A 17,441-nucleotide genomic window follows, 5' to 3' on the forward strand; every position below is an offset into this window, starting at 1 on the left:
ACCAATACTACAGCCAAGAGGGGCTAAAAGGACAAAAGTAACACTCATGTCACAGCTTTACCATACAAAAATGTGGAGTTTCTTTATTTGAACATTAAAAGCTGCTATACTATGTTTAGTCCTAGTACACAATAGATTAATTGTACAGGTAGCATTTGGAACTGATTTGCCATCAGATCCCAGTACTGTGTGGAGGCCACACACCACATGCACTTTTTTAATCATGTTCACCCATTGCAGCATCCGTTTGCTATCCTACTTGGCAGGGTAGCAAAAAAAAAAAAAAATTTGCTTTGAAAATTCAAATTCTATTTGAAAAAAAGAAAATCCTAGTCAAGTGTATCTATATTTAATAACAACCACAAATTCAATCAAAACAATACAAAAGAAATGTACTAACTTAATGTCAGTGTGAAAATTGCAGTAAGTTTTTCTGAAACAAAACTTTCATCTTCTTTTTACAATGATGCACAATCAGAACTTGTCTGGAAAAGCTGTCATTTCTTCTTTGATCCTGTTTTCTATGAGTAAGGTGAAATTGCTGTCTGTGTTTTGAAGATTGTAGCTGACAAATATCTGCTTTTTGGTCTTGCTGGCTAAAACACAAAACAGAGTAGTCAGCCAGAGTTTATTCTTACATAAAAGTGATTATGGTATTTGAGCAAGCCTCTTGAAAAGCCACATCATGCACATTTCTAAGATGTTCTCCACTCTTGCTGTGCTGGGTGCAGTTATAAATGAAAAGCAGAACATGTCTCTGACCACGGGGGAGTTGGCCAAGATTTTGCACATCACAGAAGTGAACAATGTAAGACTGGTGACTGTCAACTGGTTTTTGACTTGACACAAGACACCACTAGCCACTGGAGAGCCTTGCAGAGCTTGTAGTGGATTTTTGCACACTTCTTAAATATCTTACATTGTAAGTGACACCACTGACTATACTGGACTCTTAGCACTGAAATTCAGAGTTTGTAAATCTGCGCTGTATAAAACATTAGAGGGAAAGTGCTCAAGAAAGTCACCGGGTCCAAATTAATTAAGTTCTGGTTTTTCAATGAACCTTGAAAGGCTCATAAGCCTTAAAAGGCCCCAAAAAGCTATGCACCAGCTCTAAGCTTGCTATCAATTTTGTTTTCATTAGCCTTTTTTCATACGGTGTCCATGAATGCTCCAAGAGGCTGGAGAGCCTTTGCTGAACAAGATGAAGCCAAGCACAAGTTCCAGGCTACTGTAATGACAAGTACCTAGAGAGAGGTGCTACAAAATTAAGAGCTGCCTTCCATGACAGAGCTAATTAACAGTGACAAAAAAACTGTCCAGTGGGACAAGAAGACTTAATTATCAGAGTAGAAGAGATAACACCAAGAAGTGTTTTATAAATAAAATGCTTTCCTGCTTAGATTTTACCATGGTGATATAGCAAATTTGTGGCTCTCCTTATATATTACTGAAGCTAAACTTTTTGAAAAATGTAAGCACCATACAGGAAAAATAGGCACTAAATTTAAATTGAGTTGTGTAAAATAGAAGACAAAAAATATTATTTGGGTCACAAGATATTCTTGTCCGGGAATGAGCTGGGAGCTAATGACCCCAGACACAAATCAGACTGTTCTGCTGAATATTCAAAAATGTCATCTGAATTTTTAACACTTCAAATTAGAGACACTCCATAGACTTCTAAGATTTTAATCCTTTCTAAATAGAAAACTAAATAGCTAAAAACAGAAACCCTTACAAATGTATGTATAAAACATAGTATGTATGTATAAAATATAGTTTTAAAACTCCTTTAAGGCATTTTCATTATGCAAATATTTTTTGTTATTTTCTACCCTAACAGGTTACCAGCTTCCTGACTCAGTAAGTAGAGTTGTAAGTTCAGTAAATTCTGAAATGAAAGGATTCATTTGCTGTTTTAAGACTTGGCAGTACAAAATGCTGATATAATGCAGCTTGGTGCTCTGATTGCAAAAATTAGCACCTGGCAGTAGATTTTTGTGGTCCAAAGCAGCATGTTTTGTAAGCGCTAGTGCTTCATCATCATCCCCTAAATGAATGCAATGTTAATTCTGAACCAATTAATGCCATTATCCTAGCTAACAAAACTATATAGTGCACTGCAGTGTCAAAACTCAACTTCTAAATTATGTTTGCCTACAGAGTCCCTGAGATGCTGCTCCAGTTCCCAGAACAGTGTGAATCTGGGAGTCCCTCTGGGCTGCCTCTGCCAAGGACCTCTGCTCCCAGGGCTCTGGCCCAGCTCTGACGGGCAGGGCGACCTTCTCTGTCCCTGCTTCCTGAGGATTCGGTTGGACACGTGCACTCCTGCGGGAAGGACAAAAGAGGGCAGATCTTATGTCCCTGTGGAAGACCATCTGCAGCTTCAGTGTAAAGCAGAAAACTGCAAAGGACAAGGCTTACCTAGAAAGCCCTCCAGCAGGTCTGCTTCCCGTGCAGCCTGGGTAATAACCCCTGTTCCAGTGGCTCTTCAAAGTGGAGGAAAATCATCCTTGACAGCCATTGTCCAGGATGTGCCAAATGCCAGGAGAAACTACAGCAGCACAGATCTGCTCCTACAACTTCATACCAAAGCTTGAAGAGGAGGCCAGCAGGAGCAGAAGAGGCAGGACAAATGTAAGACATATATTTGTAGACTATTTATGCTGGAAAAGAGATTATGAAAGTGACCAGTGCCCGGGTGAGAAATACTCAAAGAAAAAGTTGAGGTGATTTTCATCAAGATTCTGCCAGTCCCTACAGAAGGAAGACTGAAGACTTGGCACTAATCAAAAAGCACAGTGATTTCAGGATACGCATGTGAGGAAGGCACTAAGGGACAAGGACTTTCTCAAGAATTGGCCCTCTGCCAGTCCCTACAGAAGGAAGACTAAGACTTGGCACTAATCAGTACTGCAGCCCAAAGCACAGTGATTTCAGCATACGCATGTGAGGAAGGCACTAAGGGACAAGGACTTTCTCAAGAATTGGCCTCCTGTATCCTACAGGAAACTCTTAGAATTTGGGTTCATTGACCAGTGAGACACATCTTGTGCCAAAATGATCGGGCAGGGTGGTGGGAAACTGCACCCCGTAAAAGCAGATATAGATATTTGTAGAAAGAGGAATAACAATGAAGTGCATGTGTCTTCAGCAACAGAAAAAAATCAGAAATAAGGAAGGAGATAGAGCCAACACACGAAATGCAGCTGTTGTGGCTAGGACCCCTACCAAACTACCCAGAAACAAAAGGAGAATGTTTGCACAGTGATGCACAGCAGCACTGAAACTCCTGCTCCAGGGCAGGAAACCTGGCATTGCAGGAATACATGGCAGATGATGGAATGTGACTGGCAAGTGTAAGAAATAGAAATAGTTCTGTGCAAATGGCACTGCATGCTACTCCTGCTAGTGCCTGTGGAGACAAGAAACTGCACGGAAAAAAAAATGGTGACAAGCATGGTGGGGGGGAGAAAGGGGAGAAAAACTGCCTGCCTGAAGGTTATCACATGTCAGGATGGTTTAAAGGCTACCTTGGAAGTACAACTACAAGTCAGACTTGGCTGTGAATAGCATCTCTGCTATTACAGATTGTGTGGGAGTAACAAGGATTTAAATCCCCAGAGAAAAACTGAACACCAACAACAGCAAAGCTGGGTATTTCTAGCTGAGGTGGAGCACAGACTTCCTTACCAAGAACTTTGTGAAACAAAGATAAGGGATGCTTGTTGATGATTTTGCAGATCCACTGGTCTCAGGATAAATAAATTTAAAAAAATAGATTAAGAAATAAATAAATTTGGACTAAGTGATCATGAGTTCACCTAAACTGCTGGACTGTCAAAAGCCAGCCTAAAGACTATGGTGTGAGATTTCAAAAAGATGTATTTCTTTTCCCAGAAGCTCAGGTAAAGAGCAAGCATATAATTATTCAAAGCCATAAGTGTATTATTGACTTTCCCCTTTGAACCAAAGGTGAAAAAGGTCTATAGGCCTTCTCCAAAATAATATACTTTAACCAGGATCACACAAGGAAGAACAGTATATAAAAATAATATGAAAGCAGCTGACTGGCAAGGAAACCTGCAACCCAGTGGATAGATGTCATGGATACAGAGAATCACGGGCCAAAAACCTAGCTGGGACACAACTGGCTCAGAAATTTAAAATGAAATAACAAAAGACACCTAAAGCACACAAAGAAAAAGAAAGCAGGAAGGTGCATTATAGTCCAAGGATAAAGAGTAACCTATAGACCAGTACCAAGCAACAGTATCAGTTCTCAGTAACAAAGTATGGGAAATTAGGAATGCAAATAATAAAAGCACCTTTAAAAAAAAAAAAAGAAAGAAGAAAAGGCAGCAAAACTGAGACAACTCACTAAGAGAAAAGTCAGGTGACTCAGGCAGCCTCTGTCCTAGAACATTGAAACAGCTAATGGAATAAATGGCAGGTTATTATGAACTTCAGCTAAGAAACATTTAATAAATCCTGGAAGAGAGATAGCAAGCACACGTACAAAAAGAAAAAAACCCAAAAGGAGTATGGCAATCACTAAGATAACTTAGAGCTGTCAGCCGGGCTGCAATGCTACACAGAAGATCAGAGAGAGATTCCGAAGAAATGAGTGACAAGGAGACCAAATGGAAAGTGGAATAAACTATTATACTTTATCCCAAATAAATCCTCTCTGACTACATTTTTAGTGACTTCCTAAGGATAAGGCACTAATTACACATAAAGAAGCTGTGTTACACAGTACCCCATAAAATTATTACTTCAGGTGGAATGGATTGAACTCAGTGTGTAGAGAAAGTTGTGCCACCAGGGTCAACTAAAACAGTCTCTTTCATAGAGAAGTTATTGTGAAGAAGAAAAGATGCTAACACCGTTTTTCAAAGATTAGTATTGAGAGCAATCCTTTTTTATATGAGGCCATGGAGAAGAAGGTGTTGTAGACTCATGAAAGTGCCTGACAATACAAACTCAGGACATACTGTCTGAAATGGAGATCAGCACACAGCTCATTAATAATTCTGCGGCCTTTCCATCTGAAACAGAGGAAGTAAGGTGAGACTGAGCAGCTCAGCATGTTGCTTTTAAAACTTGGTAACAAGCACATCAGCAGTTCACCAGCTGGAGCTGCACCAGCCACTGGTGGGTGATGATGAGCAACCAGCATGACACAGCTGTCAGAGCTGAGAAGGGGCAAGGATGATTAGGCCACGTATTTTTAATCTTTTTAGTATGGACATGGGAGTTTGCAAGCTGTCATTAAGATTCAGGATTTCAGCTACTGCAGTAGCTGTGGCACACTGCACATGAGGGAATAGGAAGCATCCCAAGCAGTGCCCATTTGGGCCGGTCAGATCAAGCCGAGACAACCCTGGGCTTCCCAGGCCAGAACTTCTTGGAATGTGGGGACTAAAAGGTGCGAGACATGATGAAGGTTGGCTTCATCTTCAGGTAAAACGCAGGTGCCTGGCATGACGGCCACCTCGCCCACCAGCACAGCGGTGTCACAGCTTTACAAAGAGGTCACCTGAAACCCCACTCGACAGGTGCAGCATGTGCTGCCCTGCCCCGCACCCAAAGCCAGGATAAGGATATCAAACAATTCACTCCTGGTAGCGCACAGCGTGCCCAAGGCCGCTGACTCAGGAGCCGCAGAGTCGTACACGGATGGGAAGACACGAGTGACTCGGTGGATGGGATGGAAGCAGGCGCAGCCCGCAGCAGCGCAGCTCTGCGGCCGGGGCAGCGCGCACCGCACGCCCCTGCAGCCGGCCCGGCCCGGGGCCAGCACAGCGGCCCGGCCCGGCCCCGACCCGCGCGTTCCCGGCGGGAGGCGCCTCCCCGCAGCGCGGCCCCGCACCTACCCAAGCGCTGCGCCAGGCAGGAGGAGGCGGTGTCCGAGGGGTCCCCCAGGAGCGAGGCGGCCACCGGGATGCTATCCTGCAAGCGGAGCACAGCACAGGGCACGGCTTAGTGCCGGCAGCGCGGGGTACAGGCGGCGGGGCCACCCCCCAGCGCCGCGGGGCTCCGGGGGGCGGGCGGGACCCGGCGGCGACACTCACACGGGGGCTGCACATGGCGACGGCCAGGCTGGCCAGGGCGGGCGCGGCGCCCACCCAGAGGAAGAGCGAGTCCCGCAGCCGCATGGCGTGGAAGTGCACCCGCTGCTCGCCCAGCTGCCCGCTGAAGTCGTGCAGGGCGATGCCGCCCGCCGCTCCGCCGCCGCCCGCCGCCTCCATCGCCGCTTCTCCCGGCGCGGCCAGGCCCGAGCACGCAAGGCCCGAGCGGGAGGCCGAGGCTGAGGCCGGCCCCCCCCGCGGCCCCGGGGAGGCGGCGCTCGCTCCGCTCCGCCGGGCCCGCCCCGCCGTGAGGCTCCGCCCCGGCACCGGCCCTGCACGGCCCTCCGGTTCCCGCGGCTTGCAGGCTTCCCACCCGCCCAGGGATGTTCCCAGGGAACATCCGCGCACCGGTGCCCGCACCCAGCTCCGTGCACGCCCCTCCCCGAGCCTCCCCTCCGTCCGTGCACAGACCCCGCCAGCACGAACACGCGCGCCCGGGTACAGCCCCCCGGTCGGTGCACACCCCCTCCGTTTCCCACTATTCCCCTCACATCCCGAAGGACACAGCCCAGGCACCCCGCCGGTGCACAGCCCTTGTGTGGGAACGCACCCGCAGCCCCGGAGAGCGCCCGCTCCGTGCGCGGCTTCCCGCGGCTCGCACCTCCCCGGGCTCGGCCGCGCTGCCCGCCTGGGAGAGGGATACGGGGAGGCAGCCGCAGGGATGGGGAAACCCCACTAGGTGGCAGGTGAACCCCTGCGTGCGGATGCGCGACTGGCACACCGATGGCTCCGGGGAGTCACCCGAGTGGAGCCCCGGGGTTTCAGGCGAAAGGGAAAGGGATAGCGTGGGACTGTGCAGCCTCGGGAAGGGAGAGGAAGGTCACAGCGACCTTGGCTTCATTCAGCTGTGGAGGTTTTCGGCATTGGGGATCTACAAAGCGAGTGATTCGGGTTTGCATAGCTCTGGAGAATATGGAGCCGTGAATAATTAAAAGCCCTACTTTGGGTGTGAATTCTGTGCTCATCACTATTTCTGCCGCAGCACAGCAAAGTCGGTCATTACTGGAGAGGATTTTTAGTAACTGTACCGTCTGTTGCTGATAATATAGTCGGCTCTCCGATGGCCGTGGGCCCTTTACAATTGGAAAGGTGTATCTTCACGCCACCGGCAGGCAATCATCGCTGCACAAAGAGCAAGCACGTTAAGGGTACAGATTGGCTTTTTAATCAGCATTTCCTCTGCCTCCGGTTTCCTACATACCGCTAGAAATCAAAATTTCCATTTCTAAATGGTAAGATTTCATTTTCCCATTGAAGAAATGGGTGGAGGGACAGGAACCCTTCATCACTTTTCTTCCCTGAGCCGCTCCAGTTCTCCTGGCATCTGCCAAAAGAAAATCCTCAGCCCTGCTAATTTCTGCCCATGCTGCCGTACTGACACTAAATCCCGGGAGGCAGCTAAGCCCGGCTCAGCTGCCAAACCCTGACATCCCATGGCACAGGATCAGCTTGGAGAGCGGGGGGGGTCGTACGCCACCTCCCCTGCCCTACATTTGTCGCTTGCTTCTTGCACAAAGCATTATGGGCTGCATGGTGTCAGCCCCCCACTCTGTCTGTCCCCTGCCTCACTGCTGAAACAGCATCAGGCTTGTGCTGGTCCCACATGCCCCCCACTCTACAGCCAGTCCCAGCTGTTTCCCTCAACATGGGTTGGCCTCCCACAAGGTGAGGAACTGCAGAAGCTGGGTCTTGTCTTGGGGCTCAAAAAGCTGTCCCCACAGCCTGTTGCAAACTGACACTTCGCCTGCGGCAGCTGTGAAAACAGACAGGCAAAAAGGTGACAAAAGCCACCTTGGAAGGGAGAGAGTGTTGGCTGCATGCACTCTGCAGCTGGGTAGGCAGGCCTGCCAGCTAAAACAGCCAGGAGCATTGCAGGAATAAAATTCTAGGAACAGAATAAAATGTCTGCTGGAAGCTACACAGGTGGTGGTGGCGAGATTCCTGTGGTTAGACACCTGCAGGTGATGGAGGAATTTGCCCCAGGCTTGCTTGATCAGTGGAGAGAAGAGGAAATATTAGGGCACAGTTCACCTGAGCTGCTTTAGGTTTCTCTTTTGAGAGAGAAGGAACTTCTCTTGCCTGGTTTCCATTGACTTGAAAGGAGGTGAGGGTGAAAGGTAAGGCATTGCACAGCTTTGCAGACAGATTTATTCATGCAGGCAAATCCTTCTCTAATTGTGCACAGCCAGTTTCTTTGCTATGCTGGGTCAGAGTTGACTTCTGCAATGAAGTCCTAGTGGAGGATCTGTTCTAACAAAGTTTTGGCTCAGTGTGTCTTCCCACAAAGTAGAAGTTTGGGCCTCCTTGTGTGCTGAACCTTTGTTAAAGTCATCTGCTGGACTGAAGTAAGAGTTTTCTTCACTGGTCTTTCCACGTCAGGTGCAAATGTCTGGTGTTGCTTCCAAGGCTGTCTCCTGACTTGCTTCTCCCTACAGGGACCTGCCCCTATTTCATCACGCTGTGATCTGTTCCTCTTCTCACCAGAAGTCTTCTCCAAAGTGCCTGTAACTTCCCTTATCCTAACCCCTGCAGACCTCTAAAAGCAAGTCACAGGCCTCCTCTGCTTGTTAGCAGTTCCGTGTATTCAAAGCTTTTCTGTGCAATACAGCTGCTCTCTGTAAATTGTGCTAAATCCTTGGTTAAGCTCAGAAAAGGAAAAACATTCATCTAGTGACTAAAATGCTGGTTAAGCATTTTTATTTGTAGTGCAGGTGTGTGAGTAGAGCCGTGCGGAACCAGACCATCAAGTGTGAAGTGAATTTCTTTATTACAGCACTGCAAGGTCATGAGAATCTGTACAAAATGAGAGGGGAAAGCACTCTATATGTGTATGGACCCTCTTGCATTTCTTTTAAAATACTCATCTTTTTTTCCTGTGGGCTTGAAAGCAGCACTCATAAGTCTGCCTTGTTTGTCAGGTATGAGGCTGCAATGAGCCTCAGCTGTAGTGACATACTGGAGAGAAAAATAATGATAAAGCAAACACACCTTAGCAAAAGCACTACCTGTTTATATGGATGTGCATGTATTCCTGCTCAGGTGAGATCCAAGCTCCGGGAGGGGTGATTTAAAGGTATGCACTTCTATCTACCTTGTTCTTCTCCAAAAGTTAGGTTGCCCATAAGAGTCACTAGATCCTAAACCTTGATTTTTACTGATCATCATCTCCCCTCCAGTTTTAAGTGAGGAGTAAATCTTCCTGGTAACTGTGGAGTCAAGATCCATTAAAGCACAGTTATGAACTGGGATATCACTGAGAGCAGCAATTTTTTTCTGATTCCAAAATGTATTCTGTGCTTTGGCTCCTGCATGAATAAAGAGTGAATCTGACATGTGAGAAGGCAGATAACCATTAGTGTGTGTCAGTGAACCTCCAGTTGATGCCTAGGGTGTTCTAGTTTTCTTGATTTGTCATCTATCTGCTGAGGAGTAAATGACTCTTGAAAAACCCAAGCAAAACCTGCTCTGCTAAGGCTCCATGCATGATACCAGGCTGCTGCTGCAGTAGCTGTGCTGCAGTCCCAGGCTTCCAGGGATCTTCTTTATTTGAGACTTGGATGCTCATTTTATGTAGATTTCCATCAGTGGCATTGATGGCTGAGGGAGCTCTTTTCTCTCCCTCTACATCAAGGCACCTGAAGATCTGGAAAAAATACTTCCTTTTTTTTTTTTTTTTTTTTTTTTTCCCTTCCTGTTTTTCTCAGCTGGATCCATCCTCTGATGTAGATTGTTGTCCCACTGCTCAAAAATGTGTGCTGTCATCATGGAGGGCAGAATCAGGCAAGCAAGAAAAGGAGAAGTGTCTCTACTTACACTTTGGTGTTACCATGGTTGTGAGGCTGTGGGCACTTAAACCAGTTTAAGGTGGGGCTGGCCCAGTCCCTCTTTCTCGTGCTCATCTAACATGATGATGAGTCAGTCTGGGGAATCAAACTGGTCAAAACCTTTTCCTGGCATGGGTTGTTGGTTAGATGTGACAGGAAGTTGCTCCTGAGTCATCTAATCATGGCCATAGGAGTAACCTGAAGACTCAAAACATTTTGTCAAGTGTTGATCAGTCTGAGTTGTAGTCTCAGAAAAAGAGATGGAAAGAGAATCCAGGCTGGAACTTCTGAAAAAGTTGCAGAAAACTGAGGAATCAAACTTGTAAACTTGTATGAAAATCGGTTTAAGGGATCTGCAAGGGGACTACACCAAGTTCATGCTATGAATCTTGCAATCCAAAGCACTATGAAAGCCAGCCCTCTCTGAAAAAAAGTCTGAAAACCACTAGTAAGCAGATGCAAAATATAGATGTACAAGCAATTCCACATCTGCAGTAGCTGCTATGAGTGTTAGCAGAAATGCTACAATACCTCCTCATGACACATGTTGGTACCTAGGCAGGCATTGCTACAAGGAAATGAAGTTCCTGATTTCCAAAAGATTTAAGGTAAGTTTTTGGATTTTTTTTCCTGGGGTTTGTAACCTCAGCTGTTAGGATTTCCATACATGTGGAATGAAGCCTGGAATGCAGGTGGCACTGCAATTCTCTGTCAGCTGGGATCCTCTGCACGGTGTGTTTGATTAGAAATCGTGTCTGTTAGGTTTTGTGCCTGACTGACCCAGTGGCTTCCTGCGAATCCCTTCTACCCTGCTTTATTTCTCTCCTCTGCAGACTAGAAGAGTACAATAATTGTTGTCTATCTCCCTGCAGCCGAACACAACTCCGTGTGACACACAGCTTGTAAGGACCTTTGTGAGCCCAGGCTGAATTTCTGCTGTTATCAAATCAGACAGCTTCCTTTCATTGCTATGTGAGTCATTGGAGGACCTTGCCTTAGATCTGCTGGAGCATTTGAGACATGTGGTTTCATAGCTGCTGGACGGGAGGCACTAACACGGAGTGACTCATTGCTCCCCTTGGGGACAAGAGGTTTATGCAGTCAACTGGAAATCATATTTTGTATGCAGATAGACCGCTTCATGGTGGAGAATCCCAAAGAATCTTACCAACACCGACTCCCCGACATAGATGTCAGCAGCTGTAGTGAGTTCTACAGGAGCAGTGGGTTATTACACACCTGACTGGGAAGGGCACAGGTGTGAAAGGCCAATGGAAATTACTTTTTCAAAGGCTGAGAAGAGAAGGGGAAAAAACCCATGAGATAGTACTGAAAAATGTTTTCCTTTATATTGCTCAATTCAATTCCTAGATCTTATACGACATAAAACACACCTGGTGGATCCTGATATTTTTCTGTCCCTGGGTCACCTAGACCCATGCAGGGCCAGGGCAGAGGATGTGTGGTGTCCTTGAACCAGAGGGAATGTCAGTCTGCTGCAGACTCAAGGGCTCACTTGTCTGCTCAGGCTGCAGAGAGTCACGTTCATAGCCATGGAAATTAGTGATTTAACATGCAGCACTGGCAGCCACATAAACAAAGGTTTGACCGAGATTCAGGCTGCTTTGGGAGTGGAATGAAATTCCTTTTTTTGACAGATAGTTTGCTGTTGCCATGGTTATGGAACTTGCTGCACTTCTGGTCTCTTCCCCACCCCTCTGGGTACTTTCCTTCTACTGATGCCAGGATTTCCATGAATCTTCTTTTGGTTTTTACACTGAGCCTTGGACTTATTAGTCTATGTCACAAGACCCTTACCCTGCAGGTCCAACTGGGCGTGCCTGCATACAGCTTGTCCCATTCTCCAGCATGCCAGCAAGGACCTGCCTCTCAGTCTGGTTCTCCAAACAGCCACTCTCTTTCATTACTCTTTAAAGTGATGCCATGGCCTTTTCATTTTTCCATTTGCAAGTAAGCAAAACTAGCTGTACAAAACCAGCTTTGATTATTTTCCATCCTCTTCCCTGGGCAAGGCAGGAAGCTAACAGGCCTGGCATTGTCCCTTAGCAGCCTCCCTGTCTGCACTCAGAAGTTCCTCAGTTCAATCCAGTTTTTTCTCTTGATTTTTCCTTCCTGCTCTGTTGAACACAGTGTTTTAGCAGAAAGAGTAAATATCTCAATAGTTTGTACATTACTAGAGAGCAGCAAATGTCACCTGATCCATAAGGATATGGCTGCTTTGGCCAGAATCTCTAAATTACTAGTGCAGTTCTTGAAAATCATGATTTACATCTGGTGTCTATTTTATTTCTTAGCACAAGTATGTCAAACAGCTCCTGTTTGCCACCTCATCAGTGTATCTGATGCTATTGGTGATTACACTGGATATTACTTTTGCAAACATCACTTCAGTGACCTGTTTCCAAATTCCTGAGTTAAAAACACTTAAAATAATAATTCACACTAGTAGCCAGAGATGGGGATGTTCCTTATTTGCATGACAACAGAACAGACAGAAGAGTTTGGCTGTCAGAACACATCACCCTAGGAAAATGTTATCAGTCCCCTTAGTGCATTTTCAAAGTATGATCCCAAGAGGCTGAAACTGCATCTTCAAAAAGTCTGTGTCCCACCCTTGAACAACAGCTGAAAAATATCCTTCTCTGCTGCCTCTCAGAAAGCATGAGAAAATATGTCCCTTTTCTGCTTTTGTGCTTGAAAAAGCTGGTGCTGCTATTACAGTGTCTTGGGGTGGATGGTCACTATCCTCAGGGATGAATTGAAAGATGTGTACACGAAGTTAAATGTTTCTCATGAAGCAAATACAAATTGGTGAAAAGTATCTCTAAATCCTGTGAAGACCTGTAAATGGGAAAATGGGAGGAGGGAGCAGGACAAAGGAATTCGTGCCATTTGGAAGTGATATCTTTTTTTAATTTTTCAGAATCTGAGCCAGCCTCTACACAAATCAATTGAAAAAATACCTGCTCCTGAGAGCAGAAGATAGACCTTGTAATGATGAACCTCACTTAGCCATTGTGTAAAACGTTGCAGTGTGTGCTCGGAGGCAGTGCTGGATGGTTTGCTTACCTAGCTGCATCCCCACCTGTGCCAAGGTGAGGCCTCAGCCCATAAAACCCAGGCAGCTCTGCAGGCACGGGTCGAGGCTCCCCTACAAGCGCCTATCAGTCACCTACACGGATGTCCCGAGTGACAATGTCAGTACTGGCGCTGTTGTCCTCTGCCACCACACCCCAATTTTGCTGCGTTTTCCTCATCACTGCAGCTCCAGCGCAGGGATTCCTCACAGCACAAGGGGAAGGAAGGGATGGAAACGGTGCTTTCAGCTGTACTCTTGGGTCTGTCTTGGTGAGGATGCTTCCAGCTTTAATAAACCAGACGATCAAAGCCTTTGTGTAAATCCTGCCATCAGGAGAAGGGCTGTACTGCTGCACTGACAGCACAGCACAGCTCCCCCAAACCCTGCTGTTCTCAGCTGCGAGCTCCTCACACCCAGATCATCTCCCTCCAGCCCAACACGGGACAGCAACTGGTGCCGGGGAGTCATTTTCTTTGCCAGTCAGACAGGTATTTAATACACATAGGAGTGATCTGGGGGCCAGTTTTTTCAGCCTTCAAAATCATATTTCTTTTCTTTCCATTTTTCTGAAAATGCTTATCAGAGGCACCTGAGAGGCCAGCGCAGCTGCTTGACAAGGTCTTTACGATTAATTTGCAAGATCATGCCTTTAGCAAAGGCAAAAAGAAAGTGTTAACGAGTTGACAAGCACACTCTCTCGTATAGCAAGCAGTGCTGCCAGCCGCAATGTAACTGCAGGGAGGAGAGAGCAGGGTGGTGGCAGAAGACCTTGAAAAAAATTTCTTTGTTCAAACCGGTTACAAAGGCTCCTGCTTCCCTAACACACCAAATCCGAGATGGTCGAGGGAGGCAACGGATTCAGTAGAAATTAGTACTGATGCAGGGCAGCGTGTTGCTATCGGGGTTTCAACGATGAGTCGTTGGGGTGGAAAGAAAAATTTTTTTTAACCGAGGAGAGTCGAAACAAAAAAGGAGTATTTGCTGGGCATGTGGCTCCTGTAGCGCTGCGGTTCCAGATTCTGACCTGACGGCTGCAAATGAGGGTCTTGCCAGCGTTTCTACCCTCTGACACTGCCATTTGCAACAAGATCCTCAAAATGTGCAAATTTGTCCCATTTTACTTGAGCCGGAACATACACACACACACCCCCAAAAAAATCCTGCTTGTGAAAGAAAGGAACAAGACCAGATTTCAAGAATAACTCAGACAAGCAAGTGAATATTTTCTTTCATGCCTTTCTCTTTTGCATTTACTGAATTTGTTCCACATGAATGTAGAAACAGCTGCATCAGCAACAGTACTGAGGCTGGAACCTTATTAATATTTATGCCTGGCAAGCAGAGCACACAGGAATCAAAATGCTTTCCCATCATTGGTTCAGGGACCCCAGTGTCCATTCAACATATTGCCACGTTTGGGGCCAGGCAAGTGGATTTATTAGAGAGCAGATCAATTTCTCATCAAAACTCTCACCCAGTAGTAGACAAAATGCCCTTTGCCTCTTCTTACCTGCTCTTTGCTTCTCATCATCTAGTAATTTCCTAATTAGAGAAACCATTTTTCATCTCTGTCTCTCTTTTGCATTTCTGTACTTTATATTCCCACATATTATATATTCTTGAAGACTTTATAAATGTTTCACCTAATATTATTATTATTTGTTTATATGGGCGCATACATATCAGCCTTAGTGGAAATAAGTCTGACAGTGGTCCATTTTGTGCTATGGGAAACCAAGGGCACAATATGTGGCACTATGCACATGAAACATGTCATGTGGTCCTGGAATGTCCTTTAGAGCCTCCTTTGGGGCTTCTTACTGCTGTAATTTTTGCTGACAAAGTGCTGCTGTGAGAGTCCTTAAGCTGAGGCTGGGGGGTTTCCTTTCTGAGAGTACTTAGTGGGGTTCTGGCTGACAGCCTTGCTCCAGCTTTTGTTTCATGAAAACAATCCTTACACTCTGTAATAAAGAGAAACTGGTGAGCACACAGGTGCTCTCAGAAAAAATTAAACAGCCACAGAGTTTTAACTATTTGCTAGGGACAATGACTTGTAGCACCAGTAAAAGAGAAAAAAATTATCTCGTGATCTGGCTGAAGCCCATTGTGGGGAGGATGCACCAGAAGTTCCTGGCCTCAGCAGGGATGAGGCCAGGGATGGCCCAGGATGGGCAGCACTGGCAGGGGCTACAGGGCAGCTGCCCTGGCCCTGGGCCCCGCTGTCAGGCATGGCAGCACTGTAGGGGTGACCCTGCTCCCCTGGAGGGCTGCCTGGGGGGACATGGGGGCTGTAAATACAGCAGGACCACAGCCCAGACCTCACCCACTGGGGCTTGTTGGGTGACCAGAGCCCACCCAGGACAGGATGGTGTGGGGCCATTCTGACAGTGTAACCACCCCTCACTGTCCAATCCTGGATCACCCTGCGCGTGTCTCATGGGGACACATTGGCATTAGCCCTGGGTATGAGGCCTGAAGGCAGCTTGGCCTTGATGAGCTGTGGGGTTTAAGCATTGCACTGATGGGCAGAGACAGACTCTGGTGTGCTGGCTAGCCAGCTGCAGGCAGAGGGAGGAGGGCTGGACTTTGCTGCTCCCATGAACGCACCCTCAGTGTTGATGCATTGCAGTTTTCTGCTGCCTCTCTGCTTTCTTCCTCTAGAGCCTCACAGCTTTCCATGCTGATGTTGATTCTACCCTGTCCTTCATCCACTGATGATCATGTTCCTATAATCTTCTCTCTGCCTGTATTTGTGCCTTTTCTTGTTAGGCAGGGGGCTGTGCTGCTGGCTTTCTTTCCCACAGCTTAGCAATTTTCTCAGGAGTTTGGGTCCAAGTGGTGCAACTGGGCTATGTTACAGCCAGGGGTTTTATTGGGAGCAAGGGTAATGAGGGTCACAGTACACAGCTGTGGCCACTGCCAGCCCTGTCCTTTCCCAACAGCTGGCACAGGTGGCTCCAGACACTGACACAGACTGCAAACAACCTGTACACAAAACCATGAAGACACATGGAAACAGAGATACTCAACAAAATTTTGTTTGCAAAATGTTCCTTCTTCACCTGCACCACCCTGAGTTCCTCTCAAATGTAAACAGGCTCCTCCCACCCACGCCTGACTGACCCTCTCTGAGTTACAATGATTCACGCTGAGGAGCAAAATATTGGTTTGTCCTAAATGACCTAACGAGCCATCCTAGATGTCCAGCTTCGTCTATGGTCTAAGACCTCAGCTCATGAGAGTCCAAACTTTAATTTTTGTATAATGCAGCATCCTTTCCCTCAATACACAGCAGGTCTAGATGCTTCTCTTGGAGGTTTGGGCATAACTTCAAGGTCTGTAAGGAATTTCCATCCTTCTGAGAGGAGCCACAGACAAGGAGAGGGATCTCCATGAAATAAGATGCTGAGCCATGGGACAGGTCCAAGTTTCTTTTTAGAAAAAATGTTCTAATGACCCACAAACTATGCTGCAGCACATCCCACAAAAGCACAAATTTCCATTATAAATTAAAATTACTAAGTCTTTCCTTTGGGCTTTTGTTAGGTGGCTTTTGCAACCTTCTGCATCTAGCAAGGAAACCAGGACTTTCTTTAGTCAGTGCCCACTTTAATAGCGTAAGACAGAGGCTCTGACGGTGATCACCCAACCTTGTAGTGGGAGGAAGGGAACCGTAAGAGAGAGTGTGGAGAGGACACGTTGGATAAAACTGGGTTCATCTCTGAGTTTAAAGAATTAAAAGAATTCTTGACTGTGATTGTCTTATTCCTCCCCTCTAATATCGAGAACGACTGTGAACAACCTTGCAAGCTGGCATTTCATCCGCCCTGCCGCCGTTTCTGCAGTCCCCTACCCACAGTGCTTTTACACCCTGTGAAATCAGCCTGGCGAGTGAAAATGTTGCAGGCTCTTTTTTTGTTGTTCCTTTTTTTTTTTTTTTTTTTTTTTTTTTTTTTTTTTTTTTTGTGTGTGTGTGTGTGCAGCTCGTTTCTGCCGGGCGGGGGGCGGTTGCCGGGGAGATGGGGATGGAGGAGCCCAGCCAGGGCCGGCCCCGGGGCTGGGGCAGGGGCTGCGCTGACAGACACAGCAGTGTGAGGCAGATCCAGAGGGGGGGGAGAGAGGCAAGGGCAGCCAGCAGCTGAACACTTCATTTCCCTGCAAGTAATTCACAACAAGCTGTGCCGAACCTTGGAGGAACCCTCCGTCCCAAACACTCACCTTAGAATTAAAATGGACTTTGTCTGGGGTCTCCCGAAGTGATTTGACGGCAGCCATTCACCTCTAAGGAGTCTGGTCTAGGGGCTGCAGAAAAGCTAGACCTGAGTTTCCTCTCTCATTCCCCTGAAAAACAGCTATTTATTTTAAAGATAAACATTTCAC

The 17,441-nt window shown here is 46.8% G+C and overlaps 1 protein-coding gene across 2 annotated transcripts; it reads right to left on the reverse strand.

The window, feature by feature from the left end:
* Positions 1 to 333: 333 nt before the first annotated feature.
* PSMG4 (proteasome assembly chaperone 4) lies at positions 334 to 6,355 on the reverse strand. Of its 2 annotated transcripts, none has more exons than XM_041413284.1 (3): positions 6,081 to 6,355; positions 5,883 to 5,958; positions 334 to 596 (listed from the first exon to the last, which is right to left on the reverse strand). In XM_041413284.1, the coding sequence occupies exons 1-3, from the start codon at positions 6,255 to 6,257 to the stop codon at positions 475 to 477; spliced, it is 375 nt and encodes a 124-aa protein (XP_041269218.1). In that variant the 5' UTR covers positions 6,258 to 6,355; the 3' UTR covers positions 334 to 474. The 2 variants fall into 2 exon arrangements, with proteins under 2 accessions (XP_041269218.1, XP_041269217.1); XM_041413283.1 differs by lacking the exon at positions 334 to 596 and adding an exon at positions 1,798 to 2,331 and having other exon boundaries at positions 6,081 to 6,352.
* Between the last annotated feature and the right edge of the window lie 11,086 nt (positions 6,356 to 17,441).

The sequence above is a fragment of the Onychostruthus taczanowskii genome, unplaced genomic scaffold (genome assembly GCF_017590055.1).
Source record: "Onychostruthus taczanowskii isolate IOZ18803 unplaced genomic scaffold, ASM1759005v1 scaffold40, whole genome shotgun sequence".
NCBI lineage: Eukaryota > Metazoa > Chordata > Aves > Passeriformes > Passeridae > Onychostruthus > Onychostruthus taczanowskii.

What these genes read in the sequence shown, in the direction of transcription:
- PSMG4 (XM_041413283.1), bottom strand. Translation starts at nt 6,257, where the DNA reads ATGGAGGCGGCGGGCGGCGGCGGAGCGGCGGGCGGCATCGCCCTGCAC. An exon ending in TCGCCATGTGCAGCCCCCGT is followed by an intron (nt 5,959 to 6,080) that starts GTGAGTGTCGCC and finishes CTCCGCTTGCAG; the next exon opens with GATAGCATCCCGGTGGCCGC. An exon ending in CTGCCTGGCGCAGCGCTTGG is followed by an intron (nt 2,332 to 5,882) that starts GTAGGTGCGGGG and finishes TCCTTCCCGCAG; the next exon opens with GAGTGCACGTGTCCAACCGA.